Genomic DNA, 17,400 nt, shown 5'->3' on the forward strand with positions numbered 1-17,400 from the left:
GTTTTTTTTATCCATTTTAACCATTAGAATTAGGAATAGCAGTTTATTTTTCAATTTTTTTAACTAATTAAAATTAAAGGGTGCAATATATTATTGTTGATAGTTAAGATGTAAAATAGAAAACCATATTTTTTTTTATCATAAAATAGAAAACCATGTTAAATTGAAATGGGTACTTTTCCGTTAAAAAAACAAAATAAAATGAGAGAAGGGTACGGATTTTGGTGACAGCCATCTCCAAAACCGTTCGTGATACAACCCAATAACACCAACCAAGCCCTTAATAGACAAATGAGTTATGAGATTTAGGGCCTGGGTTGCGGTAATGGTTTAAATAGTCTTAAAAGTTTGTTAATAAAAAAATTAAGTTATTCAAATATTATATATTAAAATACTTTTAATAATAAATAAGTTAAAAAATACGTTTGAGAAAATCATCATTTTGTTACTTTTCTTTAAACATGCTTTTTCGAATAATACAAAACGTAATTCAAATTTTAAAAAAATTGAAAAATACTCATATAATTTTCAGATAATTATAACTTTCAAATTTTTAAAGGTATGGTCATAATTTTTAAAAATTTAAATAATCGTAATTTCTACATAAAAAAATATTTTTTAAATTTATTTTCAAACAAATGTAACATGTTTAAATGTGATTTAAACATATAGCTATCAAACAGTAAATAACTTTTTAATAATATAACTTATTAAGTAAGTTATAAGTTATAAGTCCTAAAGTCATCAGTTATATTTCCTACCGCAACCTCAAACATACAGTTATTTAATTGCAACTTGCAATTCACGCTTTAGGCCTCACAGTCAACCACTGAAAAGCCCATAATGGAATAAGTAGTATGGTTATAAAAATCCTAAAGACCACATTCAATTATTGAGAGAAGAAAAATTGGGACTTAATTCCCACTTCTCTTTTTCACTTGATCAAATGCATTAAAGAAGCACACTTAGGAGTACCAGTTTGTCTGCATGAAGTATTAAGTTCAACTTAACTTTTTTTTTTTTTTTCCCAGAAAAAGTGCATTTTCTAGAACCCCAAACAAAGGCTAGTATTAGGCTTCTCCGTCCATTATAAGGGAAATCCATTCTTGAAAGGGAACACAAGACAAGATCACAAAATGCCCATATATAATGCATTGCCGACTTTCACAAATTGGTCAAAAAAGAGAGAGGCATTCAATGGGTTGATCAAATTTGTTGGCACCATAACATCAGCATCATTTTCAGCCACTTCAACAACTGCTGGTATTGAACTTTAATTGCAAGTTTCTTTCTTAAAAAGTTTGCCACGCCAAGAAGCAAGTACTTTTGTATCATTTTCAAACAGTATCCCCCACTCACAAATTCAATCAACTGTTCTGCAGTTCTTCCTGTGTCGCCAAGCAAAACTCCCTCCCTCCCTCTCTCTCTCTCTCTTAACAACAAAGATGATGACTTGAGGTTCTCTTTTCACCTTAAATTGCACCATTTCACCTAATTCTTTGGACTCGTTTACCATCTCACCTCTTCAGTACATGCATATATATGTAAGTGACTCCCTTGTCCCATCCTACCACCTTAGCAGAATTCTTCACCATTATTCCATTTTTGTTTAACCACACATTACGATTGAGGTCTACTTGAATGATGAAGCAAGTTCAATTCCCTTCTCTTCTTTTATTCATCTTCTTCCTCCATTGCACCACAACACCTGCTCAGTCCCAGGCACCAGCACCATCAGGCCCCGTCAACATTACCGGAATCCTCGAGAAGGCCGGCCAGTTCACCACCTTCATTCGGCTTCTGAGAAGTACCCAGGAGGCTGACCAAATCAATACACAGCTTAACAACTCCAACCAAGGCCTCACCATCTTTGCACCAACAGACAATGCTTTCTCCAACCTGAAATCTGGCACACTAAACTCTCTCACAGATGAACAAAAAGTTCAGCTTGTGCAATTCCATATCCTACCCTCTTTCTTTTCTATATCACAATTCCAAACTGTGAGCAATCCTTTGCGCACACAGGCTGGTAATAGCGACAACGGCCAATTCCCACTGAATGTAACGACATCAGGAAATCAAGTGAATGTAACAACAGGGGTTGTCGATGCAACAGTAGCGAATACTATATATACTAATAGCCAGCTTGCTGTTTATCAGGTGGACCAGGTGCTCCGTCCATTGGCAATTTTTGGGACACCAACTGCCGCACCTGCTCCAGCACCATCTAGCAGTAAGCCTGAAAAGAGAATTTCAGGTTCAGATGCTCCTTCAGGTTCTTCAGATGATGCCTCGGTTGATACTTCGGGGGCAACAGCTCCAAACCACCCAGCAACTGCAGCAATATCCATTGGAGTTGCAGTTAGTGCTGCATTTTGTTTTCTGTTATAATTTTGTTAGTTAGTTAATGATTATGAAATCTTGTGGGAACGATTGTTATTATCATATACGACATGAAATAACTCGATGGTAATTTTTTTTCCTTTATTTTCTTTGAATCATGAATCATTTTTTTATATTTTATGAAGATGAGATCAAAGATCAGTTAAGTGTTATAATTGAGAAACACGTGAGTTGAGGTGTAAGAGTATTTTGGTTAAAAAATTACTAACTTTTAACTTGAAAACTTTTAACTCAAAAAACTTTCCCAGAACTTCTGATTAAATTAATACTGAACTGCTTGTTTAATTTTGTTAGGGCCTTAGCATAATTCTCCTAACAAATACTACTAGGCAATAATATTTTGAAAAATTTTGTTCTTCATTATGTATGTTGTCGTCTCAACTCACACCAATTGATATGTTGCATGGCCTCGTTTGTTTTCACAGATGAGATGAGATGAGATGAGTTAAAATTAAAGTTAAAAAATTAAATAAAATACTGTTAGAATATATTTTGTTATTATTATTATTTTTTTTTTTTGGATTTGAAAAGGTTGAAAAAATTAAATAAAATACTGTTAGAATATATTTTTTTATTATTATTATTTTTTTTTTTTTGGATTTGAAAAGGTTGAATTATTTATTTTGTTGCGTGGAAATTAAGAAAGTTATAATGATTAGATAAGATGAATTGAGATGAGTTGTGAAAACAAACGAGGCCGACTCAAATGGTTTGCTACCAAATTGTTTCATCATCACCGCTTTGCTTGAAAATTCTTTAATTACAATCATCTTTCTCCTAAAAGCAATCTGCATCCATCTTAATGACCCGCAAATATACACATAAATCAAATAAAAAAGAAACAACTACTAAACCTTCAAGCAAAATCTAAGTAGTAAAAGAGTTACCATTATAAATCATGTTCAGTTTTCAAAATAGAGTCACCGTTCTAGTATTCAAATTCCAAATCAAGAAACTAGGAGAAACTGAAACTATTACCTTGATTTCAAATTAATGCAAGAATAGAAGAATCAGACAGAAATGATAATAGAATATTGGATGCAAACCGGTACTCGATCCACTCGCCGGAAGAAGTTTGGAGGTATCAAAAGTGGCAGCCGATCAGTGGTGATGGTACGGCAGACCAATGGAGAGAAGCAGAACTGAGAGGATTTTGTTGTGTTCCAAGTCATGTATGGTGCACAATACAAATTGAGGCCATGAAGTTGGTGATGGAGCTGTGCATTTATTTCAGCATACATGACTTAGTATGGTGCAAGATTGAGCACTATACCAAACAATGAAGGCCCCAGCTTCAAAAAGATAGAAAAATAGGGATGGTTCAAACTTCTTTTCCATTGGCAAACAAGTAGCACTTTTCACTTTGGGTGCACAACAGGACCTTAAAGAGGGGTTGATTTCAAGAGAACATCATCAAAATATGGCCAAAACTGCATAATTCTATACACATTGGACACAAAAGTAGGACAAATTCATTGGTTCCTCCATAACATCATCATCAGAGAACATCTCACCCTTTGCCACCTTAAATTGAGGTTCTCTTACCACCTTAAATTGCACCCTTTCACCTGACTCCCATCTTCCTCCCTCACACACCCACCCTTCAATATATAACCCTGCAATCTGCATGTGGATTCTCACCAATAACACAACTTGTAACAACAAAACAAGTTTGGCCACACATTACTACATACAATTAAGATCCATCTTTATGATGAAGCAGGTTCTCTTCTTTCCATTTCTTCTTTTCTTGGTCTTCTTGATCCTCCATTGCACCACGTCCTCAGCTCAGTCCCCTGCAGAGTCTCCGGCACCATCGGGCCCTGTTGATATCATCGCAATCCTCAAGAAGGCCGGCCATTTCGCTACTTTCATCCGGCTGCTAAGAAACACAGACATGGGTGAACAACTCAACGGACAGCTTAAAAAATCTAACCTGGGCCGCACCCTCTTTGTACCGACCGACAGCTCATTCTCCAGCCTCAAGTTGGGCACACTGAATGCGCTTACCGATAAACAAGAGCTTCAGTTGGTGCAATTCCATATCCTTCCTGATTTCTACTCAGAATTGCAGCTCCAAACCGCTACAAACCCAGTGCATACTCTGGCTGGTGATAGCAACGCCGGCCATTTCCAATTGAATGTAACGGCCGCGACAGGAAAAGAAGTGAACATAACAACAGGGGCGGTCAGTACAACGGTGGAAAAGACAATATATACAGACGAACATCTTGCTGTTTACCAGGTGGGGGAGGTGCTCCTTCCACTGGAAATTTTTGGGGCAGCTGCTTCACCTACAGCATCTAAGCCTGAGAAGAAGAGACCCAGTACTGAAGACGCTGCTACTACTTCGGAGTCTTCGGGTGCATTTGGTCCAAACCGGCAAGCAATGACAGCAATATCGTCTGTAGTGGGTTCCTTGTTTTCTTTTTTGCTATGATTTTTCTTTTTCTTCTGGTTTTATGATTGATGAGATCTTTCTTGTGTTTTACCGCTGTTTCGATTTCAACAAAATAAAATCATTTATTTTATTTTATTTTATTTTATTTTGAAATAATCTCCTTCTTAGCATATAATTAGTTGCCAATGAGGCCAGTGAAAGGAATAAAGTTTCCTCAACTCTCCTCCCCTGTATAGAGATTTCGGTTGTGTTTGGATAGGAAATTAATCTCAGATATTTTGTAAATGGTAATGAAATAATAATAATAATAATAATAATAATAAAATATTAAATAATAGATAATAAAATAATAAATAATAGTAAAATATTTTAAAAATAATAAATAATAGATGACATTTATTAAGATCTTTCTTATTAAATGGACCCATATAACAATATTTAACATGTCATCTTTTGGTTGGGTATATAAACTACAAGATTGAAAGATAGGATTGGATGTTCTTTTCCATTTTAAAGCATCGTTTGTTTTCAGAAAACTTTTCAACTCATATTATCTAATCTAATTATTATAATTTTTTCAAATTTTCATACAAAATAAAATAAATAATTCAATTTTTTTAATTTTAAAATAAAAATAATATTAAAAATATATATTTTAATAATATTTTATTTAATTATTTAATTTTAATTTCAATTCATCTCACCTCTGAATACAAAAGAGACAAATGCGATTGGTTTCCACGGTGCAAGATCCACCAGACTGGACAACTAGTTTCAATCTATCCTTTCGTCTTAAATTTTATCAATTTTTTTTATAAAATTCTGCATATTAGTATAATATATTTTAAGTGATTATATTTAAATAATTGACAAATAAAACTATTGATAATACGAGAAATATTGTGCATCAATCACTATTTACTCTCACACATATAACTTTTTCATAAGATTTGAAGGTGTGTTTCATTGAATGTGAAATATGAGCTAGTAAATAGTAATCGATAAGAAGAATTTTTCACGATAATATATCATATCAAAGGGTGTTGGTAACTAGATAAAAATGCATGGCTGATTGGATTCCAAAAGAACCATTATGTAAAGACAGGTGCAACATACTAAAGTAATTCAGGGGCTCATCAATTTCCTTTAATCCAAGAAAAAATACAAATTCCTGACTTGGAGCAAAACTTTCACTTTTCTCAAAGGGATACGATTTCTATGTAAGAAGCCTCTCTGGATTGCCCTATGTACTACTTACTTCCCACCACCACGTACGACTCAACAATTAGTCAGTAACCTTGTTTTGGGGGCTCCTAAATAAAACAATTTTCCTTACTTGTAGGAAAAAAAATTAAACAATTTGCAGTTTCCTAACTTTCTTTGTGAAGCATAGAAATTAAAATTGGAATTCAAAACCACCACCACCAGGGAAGCCTCCTCCAAATCCACCAGGGAAGCCTCCCTCGAAAGAAAATGTAAACTGCTGTCCCCCGCCACCAAAGTTGAAGCCGCCACCGCCACCGCCACCGCCCATACCCATGTCTTCAATGTCTTCCCCTCTATCATATCTCGTACGTTTTTCTTCGTTGCTGAGAACCTATAAAGCACCACATAAATATGAGATAAAGCCATTTGCAGCAGCAAGGGGAAGTATAAAATAACAAATTAATGAATCAGACCTCATATGCAGCTGCAATTTCTCGAAACTTGGCCTCTGCTTCTTCTCTATTCTCAACATTCTTATCTGGGTGCCACTGCAAAGCAAGCTTTTTGTATGCACGCTTGATATCTGATATAGATGCCATCCTTGAAACTCCTAAAATCTTGTACCAGTCCTTGCGTTTGCTCATCTTTAAAGCTTTCTCAGCCCTCATGAATGCTTCCCGTATATTCATATCCTGAACAATTGGCAAATTATTACTCTTAAAAATTATTTAAGTTGAAAGGAAATCTATTTATGAAGCTTGTAATAAAACTACAAAAGAGAGCAGCTCAAAGGCAACGATTTGATAAAAAGAAAAGGAAAAGCCAATGATTAACTGGTTTGACAATGCGACTGCAAAAGTGAAACAGAAATATTTCAATCTAACTTCACAATTCATACTACAGAATTTTATCCTTATGGTTTTCCTCTGATTTCTTAACAACCCTGCCAACCTCTGAAGTTTTTAACTTGGCAGAAAATGCAAAATCCTCAGCCTTTAAGTCAACAAAGGCAAAACCCTGACTTTTGCTGAAATTATTCAACCCGAGAAAGAATTTAACAGGCAGAAATAAGTAAAATAAGCGATTAAGTTATCGGCATTTTCTAAATTTCATTCACCTACTTGTATTATAATTAATATTGCTGACCACAAAACCAGGACCCAGAAAATTTGTCTATAGTTATTAGTAATCTTAAATTAGAGAATAATCATTGCTCAGTCAGTAGTTTTCTAGGCAGCAAATTACTGATTATAGCTCTAAATTAGCAGCCTGCAATGGTCTTGCAAGAGCATATAGTAGAATCAGGACACATCTCAGAGAACATTCAATATTATCACTCACCTGAGGTGATTTTTGAGCCGCTGATTTCAGATCTTCAACAGCTCCCTCCCAGTCTTCCGTTAAAAGTTTAGCTTCACCCCTCTGAAAAACCACATACAGATGTAAGGACGAGTCACAACACAAGATATGATAGAGAACAAATTGGTCATCCTACAGAACGATAAAGCTAAAATGTTAAATTAACACAACAATTATGTGAACAGTTTGAACCAACAAGAAAGAGGATGCAAACACACCTGAACTAACGCATCAATAAGTTCCCCATCAATGTCAAGTGCTTCATTGCAACTGGTTATAGCATCCTTTCCCCTACCAAGTTTGACCAAGACTTCACACAAGCCCAGATGAAGATGGACATTATGAGCAAGATGATTAGGGTCCAACGCAAGGGCTGCCTTGAAATCCTCCACTGCAAGCCTAAGCTTGCCCTTCTTTACGTTATCTTCTGCCTGTAAAAAAAAAAAAAAAAAAGGGTTACCACCACAAATGATTAGCACTGCAATGACCCTAGAGAAGGTTGACCAATGAATTAGGGTCCATGACAATCCGGCAATCCCCTCACCAACTAAGCCCCCATCCAAATAGAAAGAGAAAAAGAAAACGGAAAAAGAAGAATTCCAAGCAATTGTCTGGGCTTACGCTTTTACTCTTCTTGAGAAGATTTTTCAATCCAAAATATGCTTTTTTAAGTTCACTGTGTTCTGGATCCAGACGGAGACCTTTCTGGTAATGCCTGAAGAAAACATATGTACATGTATTTTATATGCTTGATGTAGACAAATCACCAAATCATAATAATAGTACTTGTTGTCCAAACCTTAATGCAACATCATGATCTGCTAGATAATAGTAGCCACGACCACGTAACAATAAAGCCTCTAGATTGTTTTCATCTTCCTTGAGAATAAATCCACTCTCAGATATGGCACTGGAATAGTCTTTCTCTGCTAATAGCAACTTCACTTTGAGAAGTTTGGCCTGCGTCGGGCAATCTATGAGGATTAATGGCTTCATACAAACTCAACTTATAAAAGACTTGAATCTCTTCTAAACCAGGTCAGGTTAAAGGTTACTTGCGTTAGTAATAAAATGAGTTAGTAACAAAATAAAGGGAAACAAAATGAATGAAAGTTATTTAACGACAAAGAAAAGAACTATCAGATGGTGTTACCTTTGAGCAGGCTGGAGAAAAAACAAGTACAACTTTATCAATGTATTCCAAAGATTTTGTAAAGCCGCCTGAATCAAAGAGAACCCTAGCTGTATCTAGAGCACTCTGAGCCTGATGCAATTGAGAAAGCTCCTTTTCTACAGCTGAATTTCCAGGTTTCAACTCCAGAAATTTTTGGTAGCTCTTCTCAGATTCCTCATATCTACATCAGCCAAAAATGGCCTGAATCATATAATATTTCAATTAGAAATTGAAGGGGGAGAGAGAGGATGGGGGATCCTATAATCCTTTCTAATACTCTTATATCGATGTTGTACCAATGTTTGTCTCTTTCCTTTGCATAAATATCGATCTCAACTTTACTGTAGTTGTGTTGATTCTCACTTAGTGTTACAAAACAACTCTGGTGATTAATTCACATAGCCAGCAACAACTTTGTACCAATGAGGATGATGAAAGGATGACGGAAAATAACCAATTGATGTATTGCTCCCATGAAGTAATAGAATTGACCATGATTAGAAAGTGCCTAAAGCAGTAACAAACTCCTTCTATGAAGATTCACCTCACAAGCCTAGAGTCTGCGTGGCTCAGAACCATACTAAATACGCTCAGGTGTGAGACTGCATTAGCAGCCACAGTACAATGACAGCAATCAATGGATAAAAGAGGACAGGCACAACAGCAAAAAAGATAAGATCCCCCAAGGAAGAAAGAAATGATGCATAGAGCTAAAGAACTGTTTAGAATAAAGTTCATAGACAGTCTAGAATAAAGTGCTGTCATATCAACCACAAGACAATATTACTAAGAGGGTGTTACTTAAGTGTTTTGGTTGACAAATGACAGAGATATGTCGCAAGATCAAGATATTGAAATTAAACAACTTCAGAATATTTGGTGTTATAAATACCAAGGTTATGACCAAACGGCTAAGGGGTTATTTGGAAACAATTTTCGTCTCATCCCATCTCATCTTATCTTATTTCATTTCCTTCCCAAACATCATTCAAACACAAACATTTTCAAACTAATCATTACAACTTTTTCAAACTAATCATTACAACTTTCCCGAATAAAAAACAAAAAATACTTCAACTTTTTCAAATCTCAAAATAAAAATTATATTAAAAATTTATATTCTAATAATATTTTAACTTTATAATATTGTTTATTCAACTTTTTCTCTTTCCTTTCTCAAAATCCAATAAATACTTAACTCAAACTATCTCACTACTATTCACAAATCATTTTACTATTATTCACAAAATTCTCATCTCATCTCATTCCCCAAGCATCCCTAAGTGTCCTAGCAAGTAGATGAAGGGCAAAGGAAAGATGTCAACTATCATTTCGGATGAAAATATATGTGATAGATGAAGTGAGTCTTCATTTGGTGAAGAACACGAGCACTATATGGCACTTACTATCATTACAAGTCAAGGTTGGGGTCTATAGTTGAGTCTACTTGTTTGGGAGGTGAGATCTCATCTCATCTCAAAACTTCTCATAATTTCCTTTAAAAACATCACTCAAACACAAATACTTTTTCAATTTCAAATATTCAACTTTTTCATCTAATCATTACAACTTTCTCAAACTTCCAAAAAAAATACAAAAAACAATACTACTTTTTTTAATTTTAAAACAAAAATAATATTAAATAAATTATATTCTAACAATATTTTAACTTTATCATATTTATATTCAAAATTCTCTCCCATTTCCCAAAACCCAATAAAACATCTTAACTCAAATAATTTCACTACTATTCATGGAATTATCATCTCATCTCACATCCCAAATGAGCCAAATCGGTTCAATTTAAAAAAAAAAAAAAACTAACGATCATATTAACAACGTAGAGTCTAGTCATTTAGGAAATAACCAAGGCATTTAAAATGCATGAGATTAATTGATTATAAAAAGCTTACAACTAGGTCTCGGTGGTGAGGCACCACCACCCACAGCCCCATCCCGCCCCGTCCACAGACAGGGGGTGTGCGGGCATCCACAAGCAAGTAGCTAGGAGCCGAGTGTGGGGCCCAGGCTAGGCCCAAGCCCGCCCAGGGTTTTCCCCGGCCCAACCCATATATATATATATATATACACACACACATCTATATTAATAAAAAAAAAAAATCTTTAATAAAACGATGTCGTTTTGGGGGATTTGGGGAGTTATCCCCAAAACGCCTTTGTTTTAGCTTACGTTTTGTTTTTTTCTCTTAAATAAAATGACATCATTTCCTACCAAGTGTTGTTTAACCCCCCCACCCCCGACACCGATTCTTTCCTCTCTTTTTTCCTCTTACCCTCTCTCTTTTCCCCCTTTCCCTCTCTTTCCCCTCTGTCGTCGCCGGTCTCTCAAACTATCTCCATCTCACCATTGCGACTTCCCCCCACTCGGCCCAGGTATCTATCTCTCTCTCTCTCTCTCTCTCTCTCTCTCTCAATGAGTCAGTGTGTTTATGGCCGGTAGGCGGACAGCCCTGGGAGCCAATCCGCTCCCTGTGGGGTGAGGCCGGTGCCCTGGGATCAAACTCCCCCCCAATTCAGGGGAGGGGGAGGGATAAGGGGGCCCCGTCCGAGGGGTGCGGGTAGCACCCCTACTTACAACTTAAAGAAAAATTTTTCTTTTTATAGGTAACCGAAAAAGAAAAATATTAACTTCGTAAAATTGCTTGAGACCATCAAGGAAAAGGGAGATGCCCTGATAAAGAAAGCTTTGACATTCATGTCAACTTAAGACTCACTACATCATGATAGACAAGTTACACTTAAGCAAAGAGTGTTGTAGTTGACCATCAAAATTGTTACAACATGAGAATCTTATTTCATAACCAACCATTTCATAACCAACCACAGTCAAACACCAGGTTTCCCATTTGAATGGTGCAACGCAAATCTAGTAATAAGACCCCTTTTTTAGTGTTTTCATGGGAATTTTAATATAAATTTTTCTCATAACTAGAACCGACTCCTCTATATTTTTAGAGAACTGTAGAAACTTTAAAAAGAGGATACTGGAGATTTCTTGGAAGGACGAAAACTGGCTAGATTGCACAGAAGGATGAGCCTTTGAGTGAGGGTTGAACCTTAAGTATTTGATAGATCTCTAGCCATTACCATTACATATCTAGAGAGAATTCTTTAAACTGTGATATAAAAATCACTCGTCTTGGGAACATTTCTTCAACACTGGTGTAAAGTCCAAAGTGCAACATCTGAAGACATTAAGTAGAAAGCATGAAAGGGGAATCTGCTTGGATTTATTAACAAAGAAGAAGAAAAAAAAAATGATTTGAGATGTCGACGCTTATGTCAGCTGATGAAAGAGCAAGAATCGCTAGGTTATGATATCAATTGATGACAAATATGAACGGTACAGGAGCAGAATCAACTACGACATTAAATCATGCAGGTTCTTCAAGTTTTTTAGTTGTTTCATTTATTAGTGACAACAATTTTGGTTGACTTATCTTCAGTGATTTTTCAGTTAGGTTTTCAAGTAAAAAACCCCGTTCACAACTTTATGAGTTTGATGGGTTTTTATTATTTGCTCTATATGATTATTGGTATTGATTATACTAACTGAGAACATATTGTATAGGTCATGATCATCATATGATGATTGGAACATATATTTTGCACATGAAAGAGGTTAATCACATTGAATCATGTATGTTTACTCATTGGTTGATTGAACATATGAGAAAACATTGACAGCTTGCAGGAAAGTGTACAAAATCGTTAACGTATATTAGAGAACCCATTCATCCCCATTAGGTTGGATAGATCCAACTAAGTTGAAATTCTCAGCACTTCCAACTATGTATTAGCATTCATCAGTAATTATAGAAGGTATAGAAAAACTGGTGAATTGCAGGAAAATTATCAGTGGATTTGCTATTCCAAATGAAACTAGAAATAGAAGATACTAGAGAAGCTAACAAAAATTTCAACATGGAAAGAACCTGCAAAGCTGACGAAGAATGGATGCACGACGAAAATATGCTTCTGAAAGTGTTGGATCTGCCTCTATAGCAGCATTAAGATCATCAAGTGCCTCACTATATCGTTTCACTTTTATACTTTGTGAAACCCTCTCAAGTAAGTCAGCAGCATTACCAGGTTTTCCATCTGTGCGCGCACCCAGATCACACGCTTAAGATCTCATTAACACAAGACAGTCAAACTTCCAATTACAAACAAGAAGGGTTAACTCCTTAGATGTCATAATTATACACATGAACACAACTGCCTTTATTGGTTTTTTAGCCTAGTCTTTCTACTTCGATGATAGAACAAGTATATAATGATATGGATACCGATACAAAAAATATATATAATGATATGGATAAAATTCTAATTTGATGAGAAAATTATCACTAGGTAGCAGTGGATAATTTCTCACAAGAATATACACCATCAATGCCAACATCATTTGGATATAAGACAACTTCTTGTTCTATTTCTTTAGTTCATGATGGCAGGGTAGCAATAGCAACAGACCACATAACATCCATGAAATCACTCTGCTTCAATCGTGAAAAACAGGAGCATTTGGAAATGTTAAGTGCTGTGGCTAGTAGAGAGCAATATGCTGTGCAAGTGGCACGCAAATGAAGAAGTTAGTTACACTGTGGAGTACGTGTGTAGTGTGTGACAGGGTAGGTAGTTCTAGGTCAATTCGAAGTGCATGCATGAACTTGTAATGATCTGTGGGAAGATGTTGTAGGATGAGGTTAGAAGTCTTAAGTTAGTGCGTTTGTTTATAAACACAGGAGAGTTGATTAGTGAGGGGCATGAAGAAAAATATATTTTTGCTTGTATTGTGGTGAATCCTACCTGAAGTGGAGATTATCTTGTTAATACAACAGTGTTTTCTCTTTATTAGCCCAACAAGCTTGTACCTAATAGCCGTAGCCGTGCCGTGGCCACCAACAAGAAATGCATTGAAATATTGGAGACTGATATAATTGAGATGCGAGCGGGTATCCATCAATTGGAAATGGATGCTATCCTTTTAATGACCGCATGCAATGAATGGATGGGCCCTTGAAGAAGATCACCAAAGTACTTGCGATCTCACAGGGGCAAACTTTCTTTCAATCAGTAAACAAGAATTTATTGATGATATTTATAGGCATAACCCAAGTATAATGATACAAGAGCAACCACGAGAGCAAAATGAACAGTCTAGTCCCAACTTCTACAAAAATGGGACTCATCCAAAGGTTCACACAAAATAGAAGATTCATGGATTACAATGGGCATCATCCTATATTAAAATGGATTTTCCGCACAATACAGGGGATGATTCAACCAAGTGGCTCAAGTATTCAACCAAGTAGTGCATTTATTCTCTTTCAAAGGAACTCATATGTGAGAATGATTCATAGTTATGGTCAATCCAAAGCACATTCACGAACAAGTAATGGCTAGTTGGTATGTTAGTGGGATAGGTATGTGGTTATAAGTCTTAAATTGGTGTATCTGTTTATGTAAGTAGGAGAATTGGCTACTTGGGGGGTGTAAAGAAGAAAGAATATTGACGTTTGCTTTTTTATGAACGACTTATAATTCTGAATACAATTCTGTTTCTTCGTCAGCCAAACACGCTGGGATCTAACAATTGGATATAGAAAAGAAGAATCACAAAACTAACACAATTTCTTATTCTTACCAACTATATCAAAATCATTAATCTACATCAACCACAACCAGCATAGAACAGAGTTTTTTACATCAGGCACCATGTAGAGACTAAGGATTTCGGTCCCGCATATTTTATAGTTAACATAATGCAATGTGGTTGGAGCCCAAAATGCGCATCTTGGGACACCTTTTAGCTGTAAATGTTTCCACGATTTGCGGTTTAGAGCACAAGGGCAGAAACAAGCAGGTATATTTATAACTGGGCATTGTTCAGTCAAAAATTTACTTCAGAACAGAAGAATAAGAAACAATAACAAAACAATTTCCTTGGGGTCGGGGGGAGAGCTCCAACCATTGATTTTCCGATAACCAAAAGCAAAAGAACCGCAATTAACGTGAAAATTGTAAATCAAATAGAAATTGTAACAGCGAAAGTAGATCAAGGAGCATGCTGATTCCAACAACATAAAAAATAACAAGTCCGAGTAAACAGATCGAAGAGCGAGAATGGCAAACCTATGGCAGAAACGAGCGGTTGGAGAAGGAGGAGCTGGCAAGCAAACACAAAATGGAGTATAAATACCGTGTACACCAATCCTCTCCATGCTAACCCATCCATGGCCGTCGAGAATCCCATGAGATTCATAGTGAATGGCTGTTTCAGCAAACACCAATATTATTGTCTTGATAAACCAACTAACAAAATAGAACATGTCACATAATCGTGTTGTGTTTTATGTAAGACTCCGATGTTTATCGGTAGAAGGGACGCTTGCGAAGATCTATGTCACCTTCCACGTTGATGTAACCAATAGTGATCATACGCGTGGATTTTATGCCGTGTGCTCGCGAGTGTCTGGTGGACACCTGTCAAATTCTGATCCAATTGGATGTTGCCACCTCATAAACACGCCCAATTGCAATACAATTTTTTTAACTAACAGACCCGGCACGGCCCAGGCCCAAGAAACTGCCAACCGAATAACTGCATTAGTTTATATTTTATTTTTTAACTGAGCCTTAGGCTGTGTTTGTTTGGAGGAAAATATTTTCTATCTCTTGCTCTATTTGGAAAGGCAAGAAAATAGAGATAAAAGAGAAATAATAGTTACAGTTATGAGTGTGCAAGTATTGTATAATCATTTTTAAAAAAATGAATCAATACAGAACTCACATAAAAAAAATTAATTTTTTAATAATAAACTACACATTTTTTTAAAATAATTATATGATATTTACGTACTTTATAATTACATGTAATATTACTTTAAAAAAATTCGCTTTTTACCATATTCTCCACATATTTTTAAAGGTTTCTTTTAATAATATTTTTAATAGAAAAAAATCACGTGTCTGGGTAGGAAAATGCCTTACCCATTTCCTAATGGCAAGTCATTTTCCACCCTTTTACTTCACGCGTTCTACTAGTTAGGCAAAAGAAAGATGCCATTTTCTATTCAAATAATACACGTGGTCTGATCATAATTTATTTCTTAAAAAATATTTAATTAGTTTTTTTTATATATAAAATTGGATTAAATTAAAAAGAGGCGATATGTACTTGGTAATTGGCTGTGTTTTAGTGATAGCTAGAAGAAAAAATTAATGGATTATTCTACTTCTAATAAACTCGTACCACAAAGGGTTATTACTCCGAATTTTTTTATTGAAAAAGTTTAATTAGTGCGAATAATAGTAATATTTAATATTAGATTTTCTATATTTATAAATTATATTAATATAAGGAATGAAAATTATAATATATCAAGACTTGAAGTCATATAATTCTATCGTAATTTTCAATGCAATCAAACATTGGAAATTCTTTTCCGCATCATCATCATTATCAAGTACGTGTTCATCCTCCGGAAAAGAAGGGTCTTTTCTCGTGTTTTATTATTTGGATCATGCTATAGCTATCGAGATGGGGTATCGAACGTGTAGATTCTATTTTTTAAATTTTTGTTAAATTTTTTTAAATATTTAAAAAAATTACAAACTTATTAAAAAATAATTTCTTAACCATTAAAAAAATAATAGATAGCTTTTATCGATGAGAATAAGGGATCATTTTCGACCTCAATCCATTCCTCCCGACCCACTTATATCTATTATATATATATAAGTGCGAATCCCAGAGGAACAGTATTTTCGTCTAATACTTTTTTTTCCATTTTACCCTTGCTTCTATTTTTAAATTTATGTTTTGCCCCTAATCTTCTTCCCATTTTGCCCCTGGTCTCCTCCCCTCTCTTCCGTCCGTTTCTTCGACTCCTGCAATGCGTTGCTGCACGCCGGCGTGGCCAACACCACCCCGCCCATTCTCTTCCCTTCCGACCGACGTCCCTCCCCTTCCAATCTCAGCCTCTCTCGTACAGTCGTTAACTGCCACGAGGGAATCCAAGCTACGGCCAGTCTATTTCTTCGTCCCCTCCAGTGCACCGCCACACGTCGACGTGGCCAACACCACCCCGCCCATTCTCTTCCCTTCCGTCTGTTTCTCATTTTATTGCTTGTATTTTGTTTGGTTTTGGATCTGAATCTTCTGTTGGTTATTTGTTCTCATTTTGTTGCTTGTTTGGATTTGATTTGTTGTGGATCTGAATCGTTTGTTGGTTTTTATTGCTTGTTGTATTTTCATGTTTCATTTCGCAAGACTCGATTGGATCTGCCAGTTGTTTCGTCTTCTTCATTGTGTTTCTCGTCGACTGTTTTGGCTCTTTGGTATTGCTATCTTTCTCTATAAAGGTGTTAAATCGTGTTAACGGGTCGTGTTCGTGTCGTGTCAAGACATGTATATTATACTATATAGGTCAACCCTAACCCGACCCATTAAACTTATCATATCAATATCTCAAACCCTAACACGATCTATTAACATAACGGGTCGTGTCGTGTCAACCCGTTTTGACCCGTTTATGTAAATAGATTGAACAGACCCAAAATTAACCCCCTTGATCTAGTTAAGTTTAGCATAATTTTATATAAATGTTAAAATCATAATATCTATAAAAAATATAAAACTAACTACAAGTCCAAAATTACAATCCAAACAATAAAAATATCGAAATTAAAATCTCAAAAATTTTATTTTTTAGGTATAAAGGTATAATTATAACTTTAACTTTCTTAACGAGTTATAACGGGTTGACCCGTTATCAACCCGTTAAGCTATCGTGTCTTAACGGGTCAATCCGTTTTGACCCGAACTTGTTAA

General features: G+C 35.5%; 3 protein-coding genes across 3 annotated transcripts; 2 read left to right on the forward strand and 1 right to left on the reverse strand.

Moving 5' to 3' along the window:
• Positions 1 to 1,545: 1,545 nt before the first annotated feature.
• Positions 1,546 to 2,487, forward strand: LOC121264135 (fasciclin-like arabinogalactan protein 11). Its single transcript, XM_041167208.1, has one exon. It carries the CDS (start codon positions 1,642 to 1,644, stop codon positions 2,389 to 2,391), a length of 750 nt encoding a protein of 249 aa, XP_041023142.1. The 5' UTR covers positions 1,546 to 1,641; the 3' UTR covers positions 2,392 to 2,487.
• A 664-nt stretch (positions 2,488 to 3,151) lies between these two features.
• LOC121264133 (fasciclin-like arabinogalactan protein 11) lies at positions 3,152 to 4,938 on the forward strand. Its single transcript, XM_041167205.1, has one exon. The coding sequence runs from the start codon at positions 4,031 to 4,033 to the stop codon at positions 4,841 to 4,843; it is 813 nt and encodes a 270-aa protein (XP_041023139.1). The 5' UTR covers positions 3,152 to 4,030; the 3' UTR covers positions 4,844 to 4,938.
• A 982-nt stretch (positions 4,939 to 5,920) lies between these two features.
• On the reverse strand, positions 5,921 to 14,923 carry LOC121264126 (dnaJ protein P58IPK homolog). Its single transcript, XM_041167195.1, has 9 exons — positions 14,700 to 14,923; positions 12,500 to 12,665; positions 8,523 to 8,724; positions 8,169 to 8,329; positions 7,991 to 8,084; positions 7,588 to 7,800; positions 7,352 to 7,432; positions 6,484 to 6,702; positions 5,921 to 6,401 (listed from the first exon to the last, which is right to left on the reverse strand). The coding sequence occupies exons 1-9, from the start codon at positions 14,827 to 14,829 to the stop codon at positions 6,201 to 6,203; spliced, it is 1,467 nt and encodes a 488-aa protein (XP_041023129.1). The 5' UTR covers positions 14,830 to 14,923; the 3' UTR covers positions 5,921 to 6,200.
• Between the last annotated feature and the right edge of the window lie 2,477 nt (positions 14,924 to 17,400).

Source organism: Juglans microcarpa x Juglans regia, chromosome 5D, assembly GCF_004785595.1.
Source record: "Juglans microcarpa x Juglans regia isolate MS1-56 chromosome 5D, Jm3101_v1.0, whole genome shotgun sequence".
NCBI classification, from domain to species: Eukaryota; Viridiplantae; Streptophyta; class Magnoliopsida; order Fagales; family Juglandaceae; genus Juglans; species Juglans microcarpa x Juglans regia.